The 17378-nt window shown below is 42.9% G+C and overlaps 1 protein-coding gene across 1 annotated transcript in view; it reads right to left on the bottom strand.

Moving 5' to 3' along the window:
• The window catches only part of FARP1 (FERM, ARH/RhoGEF and pleckstrin domain protein 1), a 292761-nt gene that overhangs the window by 70568 nt on the left and 204815 nt on the right, over positions 1-17378 (bottom strand). The window contains exons 13-15 of the mRNA XM_023740318.1: positions 4390-4577; positions 3638-3727; positions 1909-2042 (exon numbers count right to left, since the gene is read on the bottom strand). Coding sequence (XP_023596086.1) covers positions 1909-2042; positions 3638-3727; positions 4390-4577 — 412 coding nt within the window. The remainder of the gene's footprint in view (positions 1-1908; positions 2043-3637; positions 3728-4389; positions 4578-17378) is intronic.

Here is a 17378-nt window from a genome sequence, read left to right as displayed (position 1 = left end):
AAAGAGCATAATGCTCAAGGCAGATTTTTTTTTTACTAGTTAAGCTAGACTATTTTGGGGCTTTAAGAAGACTTTAGGAGGCATTTTTGGTTTAAGGTTTAAAGATTATCTCAGGGCAATAGTTTCAGGGGTTCATTCAGCCTCCATGGTTCCAGAAAAAAAAAAAAAAAAAAAAGTAGCTGCTGAAGCAGCTTATATACAACCTTGGTGTGAAGGTTTAGGGTCATGGCTTCATGGGACTTCCCAGTTAACTGGCCTAATAATGTGTTAAATGCTTCTGTTCTACCTCCTAGTTCACTGCATAGTGCCTGGGGTATTAAAAGCTTGCAAGCAGCCATCCTTGGTAAGACAACTTGTCTCTATTTGACTGAAGCAACAAGAAGGAGAGTCAGGAATAGGAGGAGGATATGGAATGTGTGGCTAATTGCCCCCATGAACAGCTGGATCCTTTGCCATGAGACCAGAAGAACTGGATGGTGCCAGGCTACCATTACTGAACATTTTCATCAAAGATTCTATAGAAGAATTCTGATCAAAAGGGGGAAAGTGTAGAATAGAATTTAAAATTCTCATACACTCCAGACTTTCTGGAGCCATGGAGGCTGGCATTTTTTTAAACAAATGTTTACAAGACAAACAACTTCCTGTGTGTCTGCATATAATTGTCTTCAAAAGCCTCTTAAGAACTTTCTTTACAAGGTTCTATTTTTAAGTAAGGGTACATCAAATCAGGCATTCTGCAGCATGCAAAAGTTTCCATGATTTTTGTACCTTCATCTTTTTCTCCCTGATTAATATTTTATTTCATATTTAATGGATATACTTAGTTATTTTTAGTCTATCGCTGTTGATGGGCATTTAGATCCATTCCACTCTTTTTAATTCTACAATGGATAAGTTTGTTCATATGCCATTTCACATATTAAAATATATCCTTAAGATAAATTCCTATAATTGAGATTCAAAGTCAAAATATGTGTGGATGTGACAATGTGTATATGTTATATAGGGCTTTGTATGTTTCAAAGCACTTTAAAAACTGTGAATTATAATACACCCACTCCTCACTTATCGACATAGTTAGGTTCCAAAGACCAGGCTGTTACACAAAAATCAGTGTCATGTGAAAATGGAGGATGGCCACATCAGATCACAAAATGGAGAATGACTACATCATTACATAACGACTATATCATTACATAACTGCCAAATTACATCATTACGTAAATTGCCCAACCATTGAAAATCATGGCCCACCCAAGCTGACACATAACCTTAACCATCGCAGTCAGTATTACTCTCGTTTCACACCTCGGTGTTTGTGACTGCTGGAAGGATGTTGTTAATGTGCAAAATAGTCAGACAGTAGATTTTTTACTGTTGTTGTAAATGTGAAATGTTGGATAACGAGACAGTCAATAAGTGAGGAGCGGGTGTACAGAAAACTCATGAAATATATATGTACTTAATAAATGAATATAAAGTGAACATCAGTGAAATCACCACCTAGGTCAAGAAATAAAACATTACCAACACCCCTAAAAGCCCCTCATATGCCCCTAGTCTTATAACCTCCATCCTCCCTCCAGCAGTAATTGCTATCTTTATTTCTGTGATACTTATTTAAGTATCATAATTATTTAATTCTGATAAAAAGAATTCATTTTGGAGAACTGTAAATCAAAATTAAAAAAAAATTATAGAAAAGAATCAAAGATGAGCTCTAAACATATGTATAATTTAACTGAAAATCACTTTAAGGTTAGCTTGTCTTAAACCAATTTCTTGCCTTTTATCTTTGTCCTAACTGCTGCTCATCAGGAACAACATAAAAATAACATGAGATAGACAGACAGCTACCAAGAGAGAGGAAGGGAGAGAGAGAGAAACATTAACTGTCAAACTTACCACAGGGCGAGTCGTTGCTCGATTTCCTTGAGAAAACTAGTGTGAAATCTGTGCAAAGGTTCAAAATTCGGGAATATGAGACTTTTCAATGTTTCAGGCATAGAGTCCTCTTTGTTCACTGTGCTCTGAAACCACTGAAAATGAAAGGTGGACACGCTTAGACGCGCGAAGGTGAACGATGAATGTCTGCAACTCCTAAGGAATAATGCTGCAGCCACACGCACTTGGAGGACAAATGACTTTCCTGCTGGGTCTTGAATCCCTGGGAAAGCAGTGCCATTTCCCTTCTCCACCCGGGCACACACAAGCATTTCAGGAGCACGTGGTTTTTCCAGGCCTTTCCTTTCATTAGATGGGGGTGAGAAGCACCCTATCTCTTTCTTAACTGTTTTCTGAAATTTGCTATCAATCAACTGGTTAAGCCAGGACAAATATTTTTTTTTTATTTTTGGTGAAAATATACACAACAAAGCAAACACCCATTCAACGATTTTTACATGGACAGTTCATCAACAATGGTTACATTCTTCACACTGGGTCACCGTTCTTCCATCTCGGCCCTATGCTCCACTGCCATGAACTTAGACTCTCTGCCCCTTAAAGTTCCCATCTGCGCTTTGAAGTTACTGCTGTTTGTGTGATCTCATATAGATAATTCTTTAAAAGAGTGCATTGCTCAAGGTGAACTTTCTTTATTAAATGAGATGAACTGTTGTTTAAAGATGACTTCATGGTATAGTTTTCGTTCAAGCCTTAAAAGTTGTTTCCAGGCAACAGACTTGGTGGGGGGGGGGGGTCCTTTAGTCTCAATGTTTTCAGTAAGTCTGGTTTCTAATAAGAATTTTAAGTTCTGTTCCACATTATTACTCCTTTTGATCAAGATCTATGTATTGGGTCCAGACAAATCCCTTAAATGGGCAACTACTCAAATCAAAATCTCCATTCTGGCCAACTCGTTGGATCTTCACTTATTCATGATCACGAAATACTCTCTGTCCCATTCCTTTAGGAACATTCATCTCTGCTCCTTTGTTAAAACGCTGAGCATGACCATGGCTGAACCAGGGTGATAAAGCAGCCTCTGTCACCCAAGGTGACTCTGCCCATTGAGGTGAGTTGGGATTTGATTCCACACGTTTACAGAGCACCTCCGAACATGCAGCACAATACACATCTCCTAAGTCACAGGAACTCAAAGAATTGCAATTTACCTCCCAGCTGACTAGTTCTTCCCCAGAATCCAAGGGTTAGAAAGACATTTGCAAGGCCCTGAATGAGTTTCCAAGACTGAAGAGGACTGATTAAAATAATAAAAGGCAGCCTCCGCAGATTTTGCTGACATGGCTCATTTTACTATGAAATACAAAATAAGGCTTCCCTTCGCCTCAGAGGCAAACCCTGAGTGAAAAGAGCGGCTACATTCGACAACGGGCAAAACACATAACGGTTCTAGTTCAGTGCAGGCAGACAGTAAATGTTTCATTTTAATTTTCTCCACTTTAAAAGCCTACTTCCTTTGCACTTGAAAATCGTAATTATGTAAAATTTTAGAGTATATTTTAAATGAAATATACCACAAATGTCTAACTACTATATAACCCAGGACCAAATCCTTTTAATTGGAGTCAGAGAGCCCGATACTTAATTAATAACAGCCTCTCTCTCATAAAGCAGAGTAAATTGAGATAAATCATGTAATCGAATGCTCTAGGGGAAACACTCCACATACCGAAGTGATGACTTCAAGGTCCTTCAGGTATGTTCTTTCAGTGGACGATACTTCCTTAGCAATGAAGTACGCTTTGTCAGTTGGCAATCTCTGCAAAATCCATAAGGAGAAACAAGACATAATAATCATTTTGGAGTACAAGTCTCTAAGGATGTTCTCATTGTAACCAAGTCCTGACTGAAGACATACTACTAATTCATGATTTTTTAACTGACAGCAAGGCTAAACTCCTTTCTGTGTGCAGGAGAGACGAAATAGTTTAAGAGAATGGATTTCTACGGTGAGAATACAGTCTAGGCACGTTACCCTTCATCCAAATATTAGCATCACCAAAGGCAATGAACAAGCACATCTCAGCCACCACTGAGGACTAGCATTCAAACTTGGGCACCAGAAAATCTAATTAATTAGTAAAACGACAGAGTGAAGCGGTCTTCCAGGAAATAAATGGAAGAGGAACGATGGTGCCCTTTGTCCTGGCTCTCGTGGGCTGGCAGTGTTGGCATTTGGGAAATGGAAATTGTGTTGTTCACAGAAATACAGATAGCGGCAGGATCTGAAGGGGCATGGTGACAAGCAGCCCGTCATCCATCAGCTGGTGACACCAATGCGACTTCATCCCCTGGAGGCTATCTGCAAGGTGGGCAGCCAGCACCCTGGGGCAGGCCGGCCATCAGGTCTTGCTGTGTTTTTAAACAGTAAGTGAAGCTACAGCCCTCATTGCCTGCCATCTTGCCAGAGCCCATCAGTACCTTTCTACGGACCTCTTCCTCGTCGTCCGTCCTGGGGCACGCCTGGTCATTCAGCAGCGGGCTGACCAAGGGAGACGCCTGCTTGGTGTCGGGGCTCAGGTTGGGCGACAGGGTGACGTTGGCAGGTGCGGCCCCGCCGGGCGAGTTGACCGAGAGTTCTGAAAGGTGAGGGCTACCGGTCAGGGAGCCTGTTTGGGGATGAGAAGTTTTAAAGAAAAAAAAAAAAAGAAAAAGTAATTCCTTCTGAGGCCTGGTTTCCTTTACAACTCTCCCCTTCTCAAATCTTTAGAACCCCGGCTATCACACGGCAAACTAACGTTCTGAAGTATCTTCTGGGTTTTTTTTCCTTCTAAAGTTGCAGCCGCCATACTATTTCAGGTACCGCAGGAAGAATAATTCAGTCGAGTCTCTGTTATGTAATTAATGATAAGGTACAGAACTCTGCCTGGAGCCCAATTACAATAGTTTAAAAGTATCATGTATCCAGAAATAGTATTTTCATCTCCTAATGACTGCCTTTGCATCTAAGCGTTACTCAAGAAAGACACAGTGTCTACATCACAAGGAGACACGGGGAAAATGACTAGAAAATGAAACTAGACTAAAAGGAATCTAAACCACTGGGGCACTTAGGACGCGCTACGTCGTAGAACACGGGGTGACAGCTAACAGGAAAATCACGGAACGAGCTCCCCCTTCTACAACGAACAGAAGCAAGCTTGTTATACCTGGTGACGTCACTCCACGTCTCTGTTTGGGACAGAAAGCGAGCATCATATTTACATGCAAAGATGACCATTTTAAAAAGGCAAAGCCCGAGGTCATTATATGATCCCAATTCCCTTTCCTGGTCAGAAAGTGACAGGTAATGAATTATTCCTCCGAAAAGGACAACAGACTACGTAACACAGAAATGTACATATTACCCGGTACGAGTCAGCCGAGGTAGAGAAGGTGCGTGTGAAACTCTTCCGCCAACGTAACTTTGTGATTCTCTACCTGAACGCATAGAAGCTAAGTGGGATGTTCCAAAAACCACTTCTAACCTCGCTTTGTTTTTCCCTAATACAGAGGTTTTTTCATTCCAGTGCCGATTTGCTAGAACTCCTATTAGGTAAACAACGTGAAAGTCACTTGCAGTCGTGACCACCATCTTAGAGAAAATGATGCTTTCTGCGTTGTTCAATACACAATTCGGCCCCAGCGCTCCCCGACACGCCGTGAAGGGTATCCTCTCCACAAGGAGGGTGGGTGCAGTTCTCTGGCTGTTCCGCTTCCCTGACATTTTCGCTCTCCCTCTGGATCCATTAATATCCATTTTGAAATGACAAGGTAACACAGCCTAGGGCGGAGCTGATAAAGTGAAAGCCGTGGATTTGATCCCAGTACGAACAAACCATGGAGAAACCCTGCCCCCCCGCCCCTACCTCCTGTCCCAGCTCGATTGGTAACCTCAGCTAGCTGTGTCACCAAGGCAGGTGTGAAAGGCCACCACGCCCCAAAAAACAGCAGCAAGATGTCCTGCCCACTGGCCACAGGTCAGTGCAATGACCCTTGAATAACAGGATTGGAAAATGGGAGGAAAAGACAGACTTCAGAAGCTCCCACTTCAAAAGTCTCTGAGAATGTTTCAGTGAAATGAAGACCTAATGTTAGTCACAGACCCATCACCCCACACACCACCAGACCCAGTAAAAGCCGGAGAAAAAGGCCAGAAATTGCTTCACAAATGTCAATTTTATTGACACTAGTACACAGCTGAATACAATAGTTTCAAAAGAATTGGAACCTGTCAAAATAGAAATAGTGAAGACAATTAGAACTGCAATTTCCCAGTACTGCACTATCCTCTTTAAAAAAAAAAATCACAGAAAGATAAATTTTATCACTATAAACAGGAATTAGAAAAGAGAAATTCTGGCAGTCTGTCTAGAGATCAAAACATTTCATGCATTTGTGAGTTGCTGGTTTATTTTGTCTTATTTGTCCACCACGATCTGGCCAACTTGAGGCCTTACCTTCAGTTCTCATGCTGAGCGCAAGTTCACGGAGGCAGTGGGAAGTGATAGCATGCTGGGCCTTGAATTTGCAGAGACTCGGAACAGAAAAACCATTCACTTCATCACTCAAAGTGGTGGAGTCAAGAACAAAAATCAGCTAGAAGGCTAGCTTGAAGGGGGCGTGGGATGTGGGGAAACGGTAACATTCAGGCACTGACGGCACCCGGCAACAGAGAAAAAACAATCGACCCCGTTACAAGGGAGCGAACAATGGCGAGCACACTCAAACGCAAGCGCTACAGCCTACGAAGGTTCCGAGCCACCGCCCTGGCAGGACTCCACCTGGTACACTGTGTACGTGCAGGCTGAGCAGGCTGAGAGGATTGTCAGAAGGCAGGGTGCGTTTCAAAGAAGAGAGCAATTTCGGTGTTGCAGACTCCCCATTTGACTCAGAGACAGAATTCAGAAAATGGAACACTGAAAGGGAAGTTCTTGCCAACCTGTGTACCTAACACGGGAAGGCGCGGGGCAGCCCACAGGTTGTTGGGTGAAAGCCTGCTGATTTCACTCAGTCTAAAGACCACACAAACGCATAACCACCTGCTTTGTAAGTATAATACCCAGGCGTGGGGACAGCCAAACTAAGCTGGCCAATTTCCTTGTCCCAAGAGGCTCCCTAAGCTGCTCTGCATATATTCAAAAGGCCTAAGAAAGGAAAGGCAATGGGTGTGTTTACACAGTAAAAGCAATAAATCAACCAATCTGGCCCAGAAGTCTACCAGCAATTCTAAGTAAACAAAAAGCCCCAAACTGTAAAGCTCAATCTTGCTAATTTGAACTGCATCCCTGGAGGATGGCCCCCCCCACCCTTCCAAGAGAAAACTATTGGAGGTTTTTTGTTTTTTTTATTAATTGTGCTTTAAGTGAAAGTTTACAGTTCAAGTCAGTTCCTGTATAAAAATTTACACACACATTGCTACGTGACCCTGGCTACTCTCCCTGTAATGTGACAGCACACTCCTCCTTTCCACTCCGGATTTCCTGTGTCCGTTCAACCAGCTCCTGTCCCTTTTTGCCTTCTCATCTCACCTCCGGACAGGAGCTGCCCATTTAGTCTCATGTATCTACTTGAGCTAAGAAGCACTCTCTTCACGAGTATCATTTTATGTCCCGTAGTCCAGTCTAGTCTTTGTCTGAACAGTTGGCTTCAGGAATGGTTTCAGTGCTGGGCTAATGGAGAGTCCAAGGGCCATGCCTTCTGGGGTCCCTCCTGTCTCAGTCGGGCTATTGTCTGGTATTTTTACTAGAACTTACGTTCTGCACCCCACTTTTCTCCTGCTCCGTCAGGACTCTCTGTTGTGTTCCCTGTCAAGGGCAGTCACTGGTGGTAGCCGGGCACCATCTAGTTCTTCTGGTCTCAGGCTGATGGAGTTTATGTGGCCCTTTTTGTCTCTTGGGCTCATATTTTCCTTGTGTCTTTGGTGTTCTTCATTCTCCTTCGCTCTGGGTGGGTTGGGACCAATTGATGTATCTCGGGTGGCAGCTTCCTTTTAAAACCCCAGACACCACTCACCCAAGTGGGATGCAGAACATCTTCTTAATAAACTTTGTTATGCCAATTGACCTAGATGTCCCCTGAAATCATGGTCCCCAGACCCCTGCCCCTGCTACTCTGTCCTTCAACACGTTTGGTTGTATTCAGGAAACTTCTTAGCTTTTGGTTTAGTCCAGTTGTGCTGAACTTCCCCTGTAGTGTGTGTTGTCCTTTCCTTCACCTAATTCTTATCTCCTATCTAGTTAACGAATACCCTTCTCTTCCTCCCCACCCATATAACTATCAAAGAATGTTTACTTTTGTTTTTAAACCTTTTCTTGGGTTCTTATAATAGTGGTCTCATACAGTATTTGTCCTTTTGCGACTAATTAATTTCACTCGGCATAATGCACTACTGGAGGTTTTGGAAATAACTATCAATAGGCATCATGGTCCAAACAGAAACGTGCAGCTCATTCACTATTCAGCCACCGATGAAATGTGCCAACAAGGGTGATTAGTAGGATCTGGCAGCTTGATGAGTAATTAAAATTCTCTCTGACTTTGAGCCAGAGGTTGAGGCAACACAGTGTATGCAAACTGGTTTCCACGTAGGGGCTGCCGTCAGGGAAGTGTGAAGAGCTGAATCTAAGGAACTGCAGGGTCCTAGGGTACAGAGCTATAGAACATGTAAGCAGTTTTCACGGAAGTAGTCCATTTTACAAAAAAGCAAACAAATATGGTTTTGTTATCAGATAAAATGAGCCCTCTTGAGGTCTACAGTATTATAGCTCCTGTTCAGATCATGCGGTCTGTCACCTGCTTTGAAGGCATAGCCCTGGGTCAATCAGAAGAAACCATGACAGAGGTTCTTTGCTACTCAATGAACTTACCAATGCCTTGGTATTTTTATCACGTTTTTCTTGATCCCAAATTTAAAAACTCCAAATCCACTGCCATCAAGCCAATTCTGACTCATGGTGACCCCATGTGTTACAGAGTATACACTGCTCTATAGGGTTCTCTTGGCTGTAATCTTTACAGAAGCAGATTGCCAGGCGTTTCTTCTGTGGCACTGCTGGGCGGGTTTGAACCGCCAACCTTTCAGCTGGTAGCTGAATGCAAATCGTTTGCGCTACTCAGGGACCTTGCCGACACCAAGTAATTTCTTCCGTCAAGGGGCTCTAGATATATGATTTTAGAGGACCCTTTGAAAAAGCACCTAGGTGTTAAGGCAAGAGGTAGGAAAAAAAAAGTTTAAAGAGATTAGAAAAAGATTAGTTATACCCTGAAAGTCTGGAAGTTTTTTTTTTTTGTTTTGTTTAATATATTTTTCTGATTTCAGAAATTGCTCTGAATTTTCAGTTACATTTTGGGTTAACAACTCCCCAATGCTTCACCTCTTCCCAACTACTGCAGGGCACCCTCTCCCTCCCCGAGTCTGCAATAGGAGGGTTGACTCATGTCACCCCTGTGAGCTGGAAACTCCTTCGCTAATACTGCTCTCAAGGGAAGCATTTCTGGTAACTGCTTTTTAAAATCCTTTTAAACGTATACATTCTCATGGCACAAACAATTATGGAACTTCAAATTAGTACAGCTATATTTATGGATTTCAATTTATCACCCAGCCCAGAAGTTGGCTTAGCTTCTCCATCTTTTTAATTTAAAATCCATTCATAATTCCTCCTTCCGGGCTGCGCTGGAGAAGCTGAGTGCAGCATCTGGTCATCAGCTCTTCATCAAGGCGCTGAAAGGCGTTAGGATGAGAGTTTGTGATCACCCAGCCGAACGCCTGCTTTTCTTCTCCCCGCCCTGGAATTGCACCCAGGTGCGTACTAACCAGCTACTTCCTCAGAGTTTTAAAGGCTTAAAAACCACAAAATTCTGGCAAAAGAGAACTTTCTGTTTGTTCTTCAAGTAATAAAAATGGTGTTTCTAATACTCAGTTGTTATCTTTACCACATTTTAGACTAGTTAACACATGGGGTCGGTTCCATTTCAGGATCAGATAAGTGTTATTTTTCCTGTTCCAGACGGGAACAGAAAACCTGACACTAGTTTTTAAAATAGTAAGTCACGCAGGATTGCTAAATATTTAAATGTTTGAGAATGAGGAGACTGATGAAAACGGTATTGATTGCTTTCTCAATTCCCCTTTCCAAAATATAAAAAGGTTATTAAGTTAGTTAAAAAGTAGCTATGCTTTTTCTACCGTATTCACCAAATGATGCGTTTTTTTGCAAGCTTCTAGATGCCCCTTATGTATCATTATTTGTCTCCTGTTAGCTGGTTCTAAAAACAGGAGATTTTACCACTATGTACCTAAATACGGTACGCTCCAAAGGCACCCGGGAGAAATACATCACAGCTGGAGGTTTTCATCTTTTTTTAAAAAGGCCCCTTTTAAATCCACAATCTCTCTCTAAAACAGACTACAATGAAATCTCTCTCGAGATTACCTGCACTTGAAAGCCAGTTATCAAAAAGGATCAGTATTATGTTGAATAAAGGGTGCTCTCCTGACTAGGCAGGATTCACTACAGTCTGGTAGCTAAGTCGGGTTACTCCTACCCCCGAATGGAACATGTGACCAAAGCCAGCAGTATTTTATTGAAAATTACAAGACTCCACAAGAAAGACCAGGTTATAGGATTACCCACGTTAGGGGTGTTGTCCTCTTCTCGTTAACTTAAGCTGCTGAGGATAATGTATATGCGCTTCTTAGACCAAGCTCCTTTAAGAAAAGTTCAACAGGCAGCTAAACATCAGTGGAACAGTTTATCATCAAGCAATTCAGAAAAGCAACAGCAATGCAACTCGCAGAAAAAGAGACAGAAATGCCACACATGTAGAAATGACAGCGAATGCGCTAGCTTGTTCTTACTCATGGGGAAAAGAGAAGGGAAAGGTCTCCCGTGCCTGAAATATGGCGGTGGCGGTGGTAGCAGTATTTGGGCTGGGGAATATGGTGCTTCGTACCAATGAAAAAAATCATCTCGTACTCAGAACAAAGCTCCACCCATCAGGGGACTGAGCAGTTAAACCACTGACAGTTTTTACAGCAAGATACCTGTTAGGACAAGTTTAGATTAACAAGGGTTATTAACGTCATGCATACACTGTTCCATGAGCGTGGCTTTCCATGCTTAAAGAATCACCAAGCTCACTGTTACTGGAGAAGCAGCTGTCTTCCCAGTGGTGTAAATCCATGCTGTATTGAGACACAGCACCCTCAGGTGGTAGAGGACGAAACCAGACAGTATCTGTGACAGCCTACATTTTGGGTACGTATCAAAACTAACAACAGCTCACTGGCCATGAGAAGCCAACCGGGGCTCCATGAAGTGAGGTTTTTCCTGCAGCCCCACGTCCCCCTCCCCAAACAAAGCCCACATATACCTAATCTTCTGATAGACATGATCTCTGTAGAGTTTTCCAGCCTCTGTTTAAAGAGGCGTTCACATTCCAAATATGAAGCCAAACCCTATGGTGGCTGTCTAAGCAACCCTACGTAAGCCACGGCCACAGATGCTTTCTTGTTTCAGTGAGACCTCTCCCCGTCTACAGTGATCCTGCCAGCTTCCAAAGACCACCTCCTCATTGCCCTGCTCGAAGGACGAAGTGCAGGCCTTGCTCGAGCATGAAATCAGAAAAGTTACTGGTGGCTGCTGAGTCTACTCCAACTCACAGTGACCCCCTGTATGTCGGAGTGGAACTGTGCTCCATAGGATTTTCAGTGGCCGATTTTTTTCACAAGTAGATTGTTAGGCCTTTCTTCTGAGGCGTCTCTGGGTGGATTCAATCTGCCAGCCGTTCGGTTAGCAGCTGAGTGCATTAACAGTTTGCAACCCCAGGGACTCCATCAGAAAGGTAAACCCTTCTATTCACCTTCTACTTTCCCCCCCTTAGTGAAACAGTGTCCAAATTGATCACCCAGGATGCTTCTGAGTTAAAGCTAGCTCTTTAGTAAGCAGGATCACTGTATTCTAGAGGAAACAGGTATTTCAAGTACAAACTGGTATTCAGCAGTGTAAAAAAACAAAAGACATCGGGCAGTGCTCCACCAATGCAGGGGACGGAAGATACACCATGCTTTGAGGATAAAGACAGAACACTGGAAAAAAAGCATTTTCTCCCAGACAGGTACATGCTGACAACACAGTGCATACAATGGAAGAACAGAAAAACGTCTTCTCAAATTTATTAAACAAATGACAAAAATGAGGACGAAGTCCCCAGCCTTTTTACTTTAAAATCAATTTGGTGCATTGGACATTTTTAATAAAATACATTCTCTATAGTATTAAATATACACACAGAGAGAACAGATGGCAATTGGATTACTCATTTAGGCCAAGCTGGTGAAATTTGGTTAGTTGGGTTTTCACATCAACTTTCCAGGCAGAAAGGGGGAAGGGTCAAGGGTTTAGTTCATCAGCCATTTTAAGTGCTTTATGGTGAAAGCAGCAGGTGTGAGTTCTCAACTCTGGAAGATCTGTCTTTGGTCTTTCTATAAATCACTGCAGGCAGAGTGACAAATGCCTTATTTCTTACAAAGGAACTTGGAGGCCCTGGAAAAAGGAGTTGCTAGCCCAATCTCATGAGCCAAAAAGCTTGTCACTGAGTAGCGGCAGGCCGATCACCACACCATGCTGGCTCCAAAGTGACCCTTCTACTTTTTCCTCCTTTAGAGCCAGTTAAAAACCCAGATTCATAGAAAACAAAGAAAAAAACCAAAAACCAGTGGGCGAATCAATTCCGACTTATGGCGTCCCCATGAGTGCAGAGTAGAGCTGCTCCACAGGGTTTTCTTGGCTGTGACCTTTCAACAGAAGATCATCAGGCCTTTCCTCCGAGGCACCTCTGGGTAGGCTGAGAACCACCGACCTTTCAGCTAACAGATGAGCGCATAACTGCTTGTGCCACCCAGGGAATTTTTAAGAACCACTATCTAAGTACTCCACGTACCACTACCACCTCCACCTCTTATTCAAAAGTAAAGTTACTCACTGTAAAATGTTTTCCCTCCACAAACACACACAGGGGGTCCTTGCTCCCCTCCTTAGGGCCCTTGGCTCAGGTTCTTTCACATTTTTCACAGATTTCCAACTACTCCGGGCATTCTGAAGTTGCGGGACCGGACTCAGTGGCAGGATCACGTACCATCCAGTACCACTGCCCATGACTGCACTCGGGGTGCTAGCCTAACTACACAAGTCCTTTGGACGGCCTGGGGCAACAGCTGATTGCTGATCCCAAGACACAGCAGAGTAACCTGATCTAGAACCTCCACCGAGAAGCGAAAGAACTGCCCTCCACAATCACACACCAGAGACCACGGAAATGCTGAGGCTCAGTCTCCAGGGCTAAGCTGGGATGCTTGCCCCTTTCAGTCTATCCACATGGAAATTAACCAGAACAAATCAGAATCTATTTAATTTTTAAAGCTTCAAAAGAAAGATCTCCTAAGTCTTCCTAACTTCCAGCAGGGTGTTTAATTGCTTTCATGGGGGCGGTGGGAGGGACAAACAGTTCCTTGTGCCAGCGATTTCATCTCTGTTGTTTTGCAGTGCTGTGCTGTGTGTTCTATGAAGCGAGGCCTTTGTGCCTAACAAGACTCCATCCCCTTCCACCCAAACATACAAATGGCATACAAACTGGCATTTAACACCTTTGCTCATCAGGAAACGTTCAGAACTCTTTCTCTAGGTTATGCAAGCAAACGACCAGCAGCCCTTTTCAAGTATGCATCCAGACAGGTGGCAGCCAGGCCACATTCGGAACTTTGATGCCTGCAACTCGAGGCCAAATCATCACATGGAGCGATTTTTGCTTTTCATTATTATTATTTTTAGTAAAAAGGAATGGCTACATTAAGCAGCATGCTAATTGTGGCCTAAAAGTCCTGGCTTCATTTTAAATGTCAGTAACTGGTGCTGGGGGTACGCACAAGCCCTCACTGGAGACCCCGTTTCCTTTCCCCGTATTAAGTTTCACTCAGTTAAACAGAAACAGATGGAATTAGACTAACAAGGAAAAAGCACCACCAGTAAATTCTTTAAAGTCGCCAGAGCAAATTTCTTTAATCACTTACTGCTCGCAGAAGTTCACTGAGCTGTACCTTTTCCTGCATATGTTCCCATGGACCCAGCTAACAACGTTCAATGGGAACCTTGGCAGAGAGCTCCCAGCAATGGCTCATTTCAAATGTTCACCTCTTTAAGGTTCAAAGAAATGAGCTGTTACAGGGATTGCAGTTTGATTTGCGAAGTTTAGCAGCAATGACAGTAGGCTGACGCCATTGGAACCAGACAGAAGCCATCCTAGGGGTAACTAAGCTCGAGACTCTCAGGGAATCAATGCTGAAATGACAAGGGAGAAGATCCAGAAGCAAGGGCCCTTCCTGGGAATACAACTCTGAGACACTTAACAAAATTCGGGCTAATCTGAACACGGGCGCAGGAGTGATCAAGACAGAAGAAAATACACTCAAAACAATCCTGATGGTTACGGAAGTCACAGATTGCTTAATTTAAGGCTGGGTCCACCTGTAACCCAATTACTGGCCAACGGCTGCCGCTCCTCCAAGCCTATTTTGTATTGAAATATGGGTATTGTTTTAATGATTAAAAGCCTATGAACATTGATTATAGATACGGAAAGGCGATTTGTATGCACATTGACAAGGTTGAACTACATTTAAAATGACACCTCAACTTTTCTTTTCTTCCTTTACCAATTGCTTGACAACCCGATCAAAATGATGTCAGGACTAATAGGCAAGTATCTGATTCAAATTCAGAACAGACTGGATTTTGTATGCTTGGTGAAAATTTTGACAGGCTCAGACTGTTTTTTAAGTTTTGCAAGTCTCGCTTTTTTAGCATTACTTGGTTTGAATCTTCAAAGAAGTTCTTGAGAATAAAATTGGAATTACATTTTAAGAGCAGGTCATACAGCACAATTTGGTAAGATAAATTTGTGAGAAATTCCCCACATGAATCACATATGTGGGGAAGAAATCTGGCCCACAGACTTCCTTTAATTAAATGCCTGTCTAATAAAAATTGTCAATGGCATACAGATGGCTGTCAAAGGAGCTGAAGCAATTCATTTTAAGTTCTGGAACTCATTAAACGAATTTCTTCATTCTAAAAGAATTTCTTGCGTACTTATTTTGTCCTTAAAAATAAGCAGCAGCAAAAGCAACAACAGGGCCTAGAATTTACATATTCTGAAATAATACCCAGCAAAAGAAAGAAGAACAGATTAATGCCAGGAGGCCCTTTACTAGCCCCGAGTGGCTTCAAGATTTCTGTTTCTAGACGTGGCTTTTGTCTTATACCCCTGACCTTAAGACATCATTCCACTGACCAGGCACAGAAATCCCATGATCTGAAGGTCTGTTTTCCTTGTTGATTCAGCAGGCCTTCAGAGCAGCTGTTGCCTTAGAAAGACTGGTTGACAGGTCTTGAGAAGCCACGCTGGAAATCTGAATAAATTCATAGGTCTCTAATCTCTGCTGCCTATTAATCACACTCAACCCAACCATTGTTTTCCCCTATCTTAGTTCAGTTTTACGCACGTACGTGCCCTTCTTATGCCACACAGTGAGGCTTCAGAGGCCCAAGACTTGGGGACAGGAGTCTTGCAAAAGTCAGACAATGTGGAAGGTGGAATGGTAGAGGCTGTGGCTTTTCCCGAGCTCTGCACAACACGAGGCTAACTTGCTCCACCAGGCTCAAAGGATCTTAAATAGTTTACTCTCTGACCCCATGTTCTGGAATCAAGCTCCCCTGGAAGCAATTAGTGAACATTCTCTGCACATCAGGATATGTGACTTTTGAACAAAGTATACTGCTTACTGGTGGCTGTCGAGTCAATTCCGACTCATGGCTACCCAACGTGTGTCAGAGTAGAACTGTGCTCCACTGGGTTTTCAATGGCTGATTTTTTGGAAGTAGATCACCAGGTCTTTCTTCTGAGGTGCTTCTGGGTGGACCTGAAACTCCAACCTTTCTGTTAGCAGCTGAGTGTGTTAACTGTTTGCACCACCCAGGGACTCGTAAGCAAACTATAGCTCCTCTACCTTAAAAAATAAACCAAACCTGCTCCCATCGGGTCGATTCTGACTCATAGCAACCCTATAGGACAGACTAGAACTGCCCCAAAGAGTTTCCAAGGAGCGCCTGGTGGATTCACATGGCCGACCTTCTGGTTAGCAGCTGTAACACTTAACCACTGTGCTACCAGGGTTACATCAGGATTGTTGCTTTCATAAATAATGGCCAAGAAGTAGAGATAGAGTTGCTTGATGGGTGTACAAAATCAGTGAGAAAAACCCCATGAGCAACCGTAAGAGTGGATAATCTTGTCAATATAGAAATAAGTACGCCTCCATTCATCAGCTGCTTTTAAAACACTTTAGATGAAATCGCCTCTTTAGGAAAAAGCAAAGCGGAGTAATTACTGCGGGATGTTTTGCTTTAGAGGTTTTTCTCTGATGATTTGCATCATATGCTAGGCAAGTTAATACCTATTGTTCACTCTGATTTCATTATCAGGCTGCTGTATAATCAGAGGCAAAAAGAAAACTCATTGGAACCAACCACCTACACAATTAAACCACAGGATTCCAAACTGACTCTGCTTAACTCACATTTGACTAAATTTTTATATAGCAAAGCAATTCACATGTAAGTCCCAAACAGAATATGCAAACACGTGTTATAACTTCAAAACTCCCACACTACAAAAAGCAGGGGTTCATACCACGTACTACGGGTTTGTGATTGCCCAAGTCAAGTCGACAGGATCCTTGGTCTCCAAATCTGACTATTATTAATCCATAAGACTCTCCAAAATTAGGATATTGAATCACAAAGGTCCTTCTACTCCAAGATGTCACACAGTGTAATAAGCTAGTCTGGACACCAGGGTTCTGGTTCCAGCTTTGTTGGGCCGTGGCTGCTATGACTGTGTGAAATCCCTCAGCTGTCCCAGACCAAGTCTCCTCATCCGTAAAATGAAGGTTTGCCCTAGATGATCTCTAAGGGCCCTTAGAATTTTAAAATTCAATGATTACGTTAAATAGATAAATCTAAAGCAAGATACAAATAGACTACTTCAACGAACATCTTTCCAACTAGTCAATAATCAGTTTGATTCATCAATCATGCACTGAATCATGAAAATGGATTAAGTCTTCAGAATCTTTAAAACAGACTTCTCGACATTCACGTGGACAGATAATCATTCGTGAGTCACAAGGTCAGTCAATACTTGTATTTGTTACGTCCTTGCTGCCAAACTCTACTCAGTTTCAGAAGCCTGCTTGGCTCTTCCTGTGACCAAGTCATAGGATGAGTCTAGTAAGGCCACTGGCATGGCAGCACGGCAGAGACGTACCACAGTTACAACTCCTGTCAACAATTTTGTAGTTACGGAGATCT

The sequence above is a fragment of the Trichechus manatus genome, unplaced genomic scaffold (assembly GCF_000243295.1).
Source record: "Trichechus manatus latirostris isolate Lorelei unplaced genomic scaffold, TriManLat1.0 scaffold00153, whole genome shotgun sequence".
In the NCBI taxonomy this organism is placed as follows: Eukaryota; Metazoa; Chordata; class Mammalia; order Sirenia; family Trichechidae; genus Trichechus; species Trichechus manatus.
Note: the sequence above shows the minus strand (reverse complement) of the source record. Positions and strands in the feature narration are given on the sequence as shown.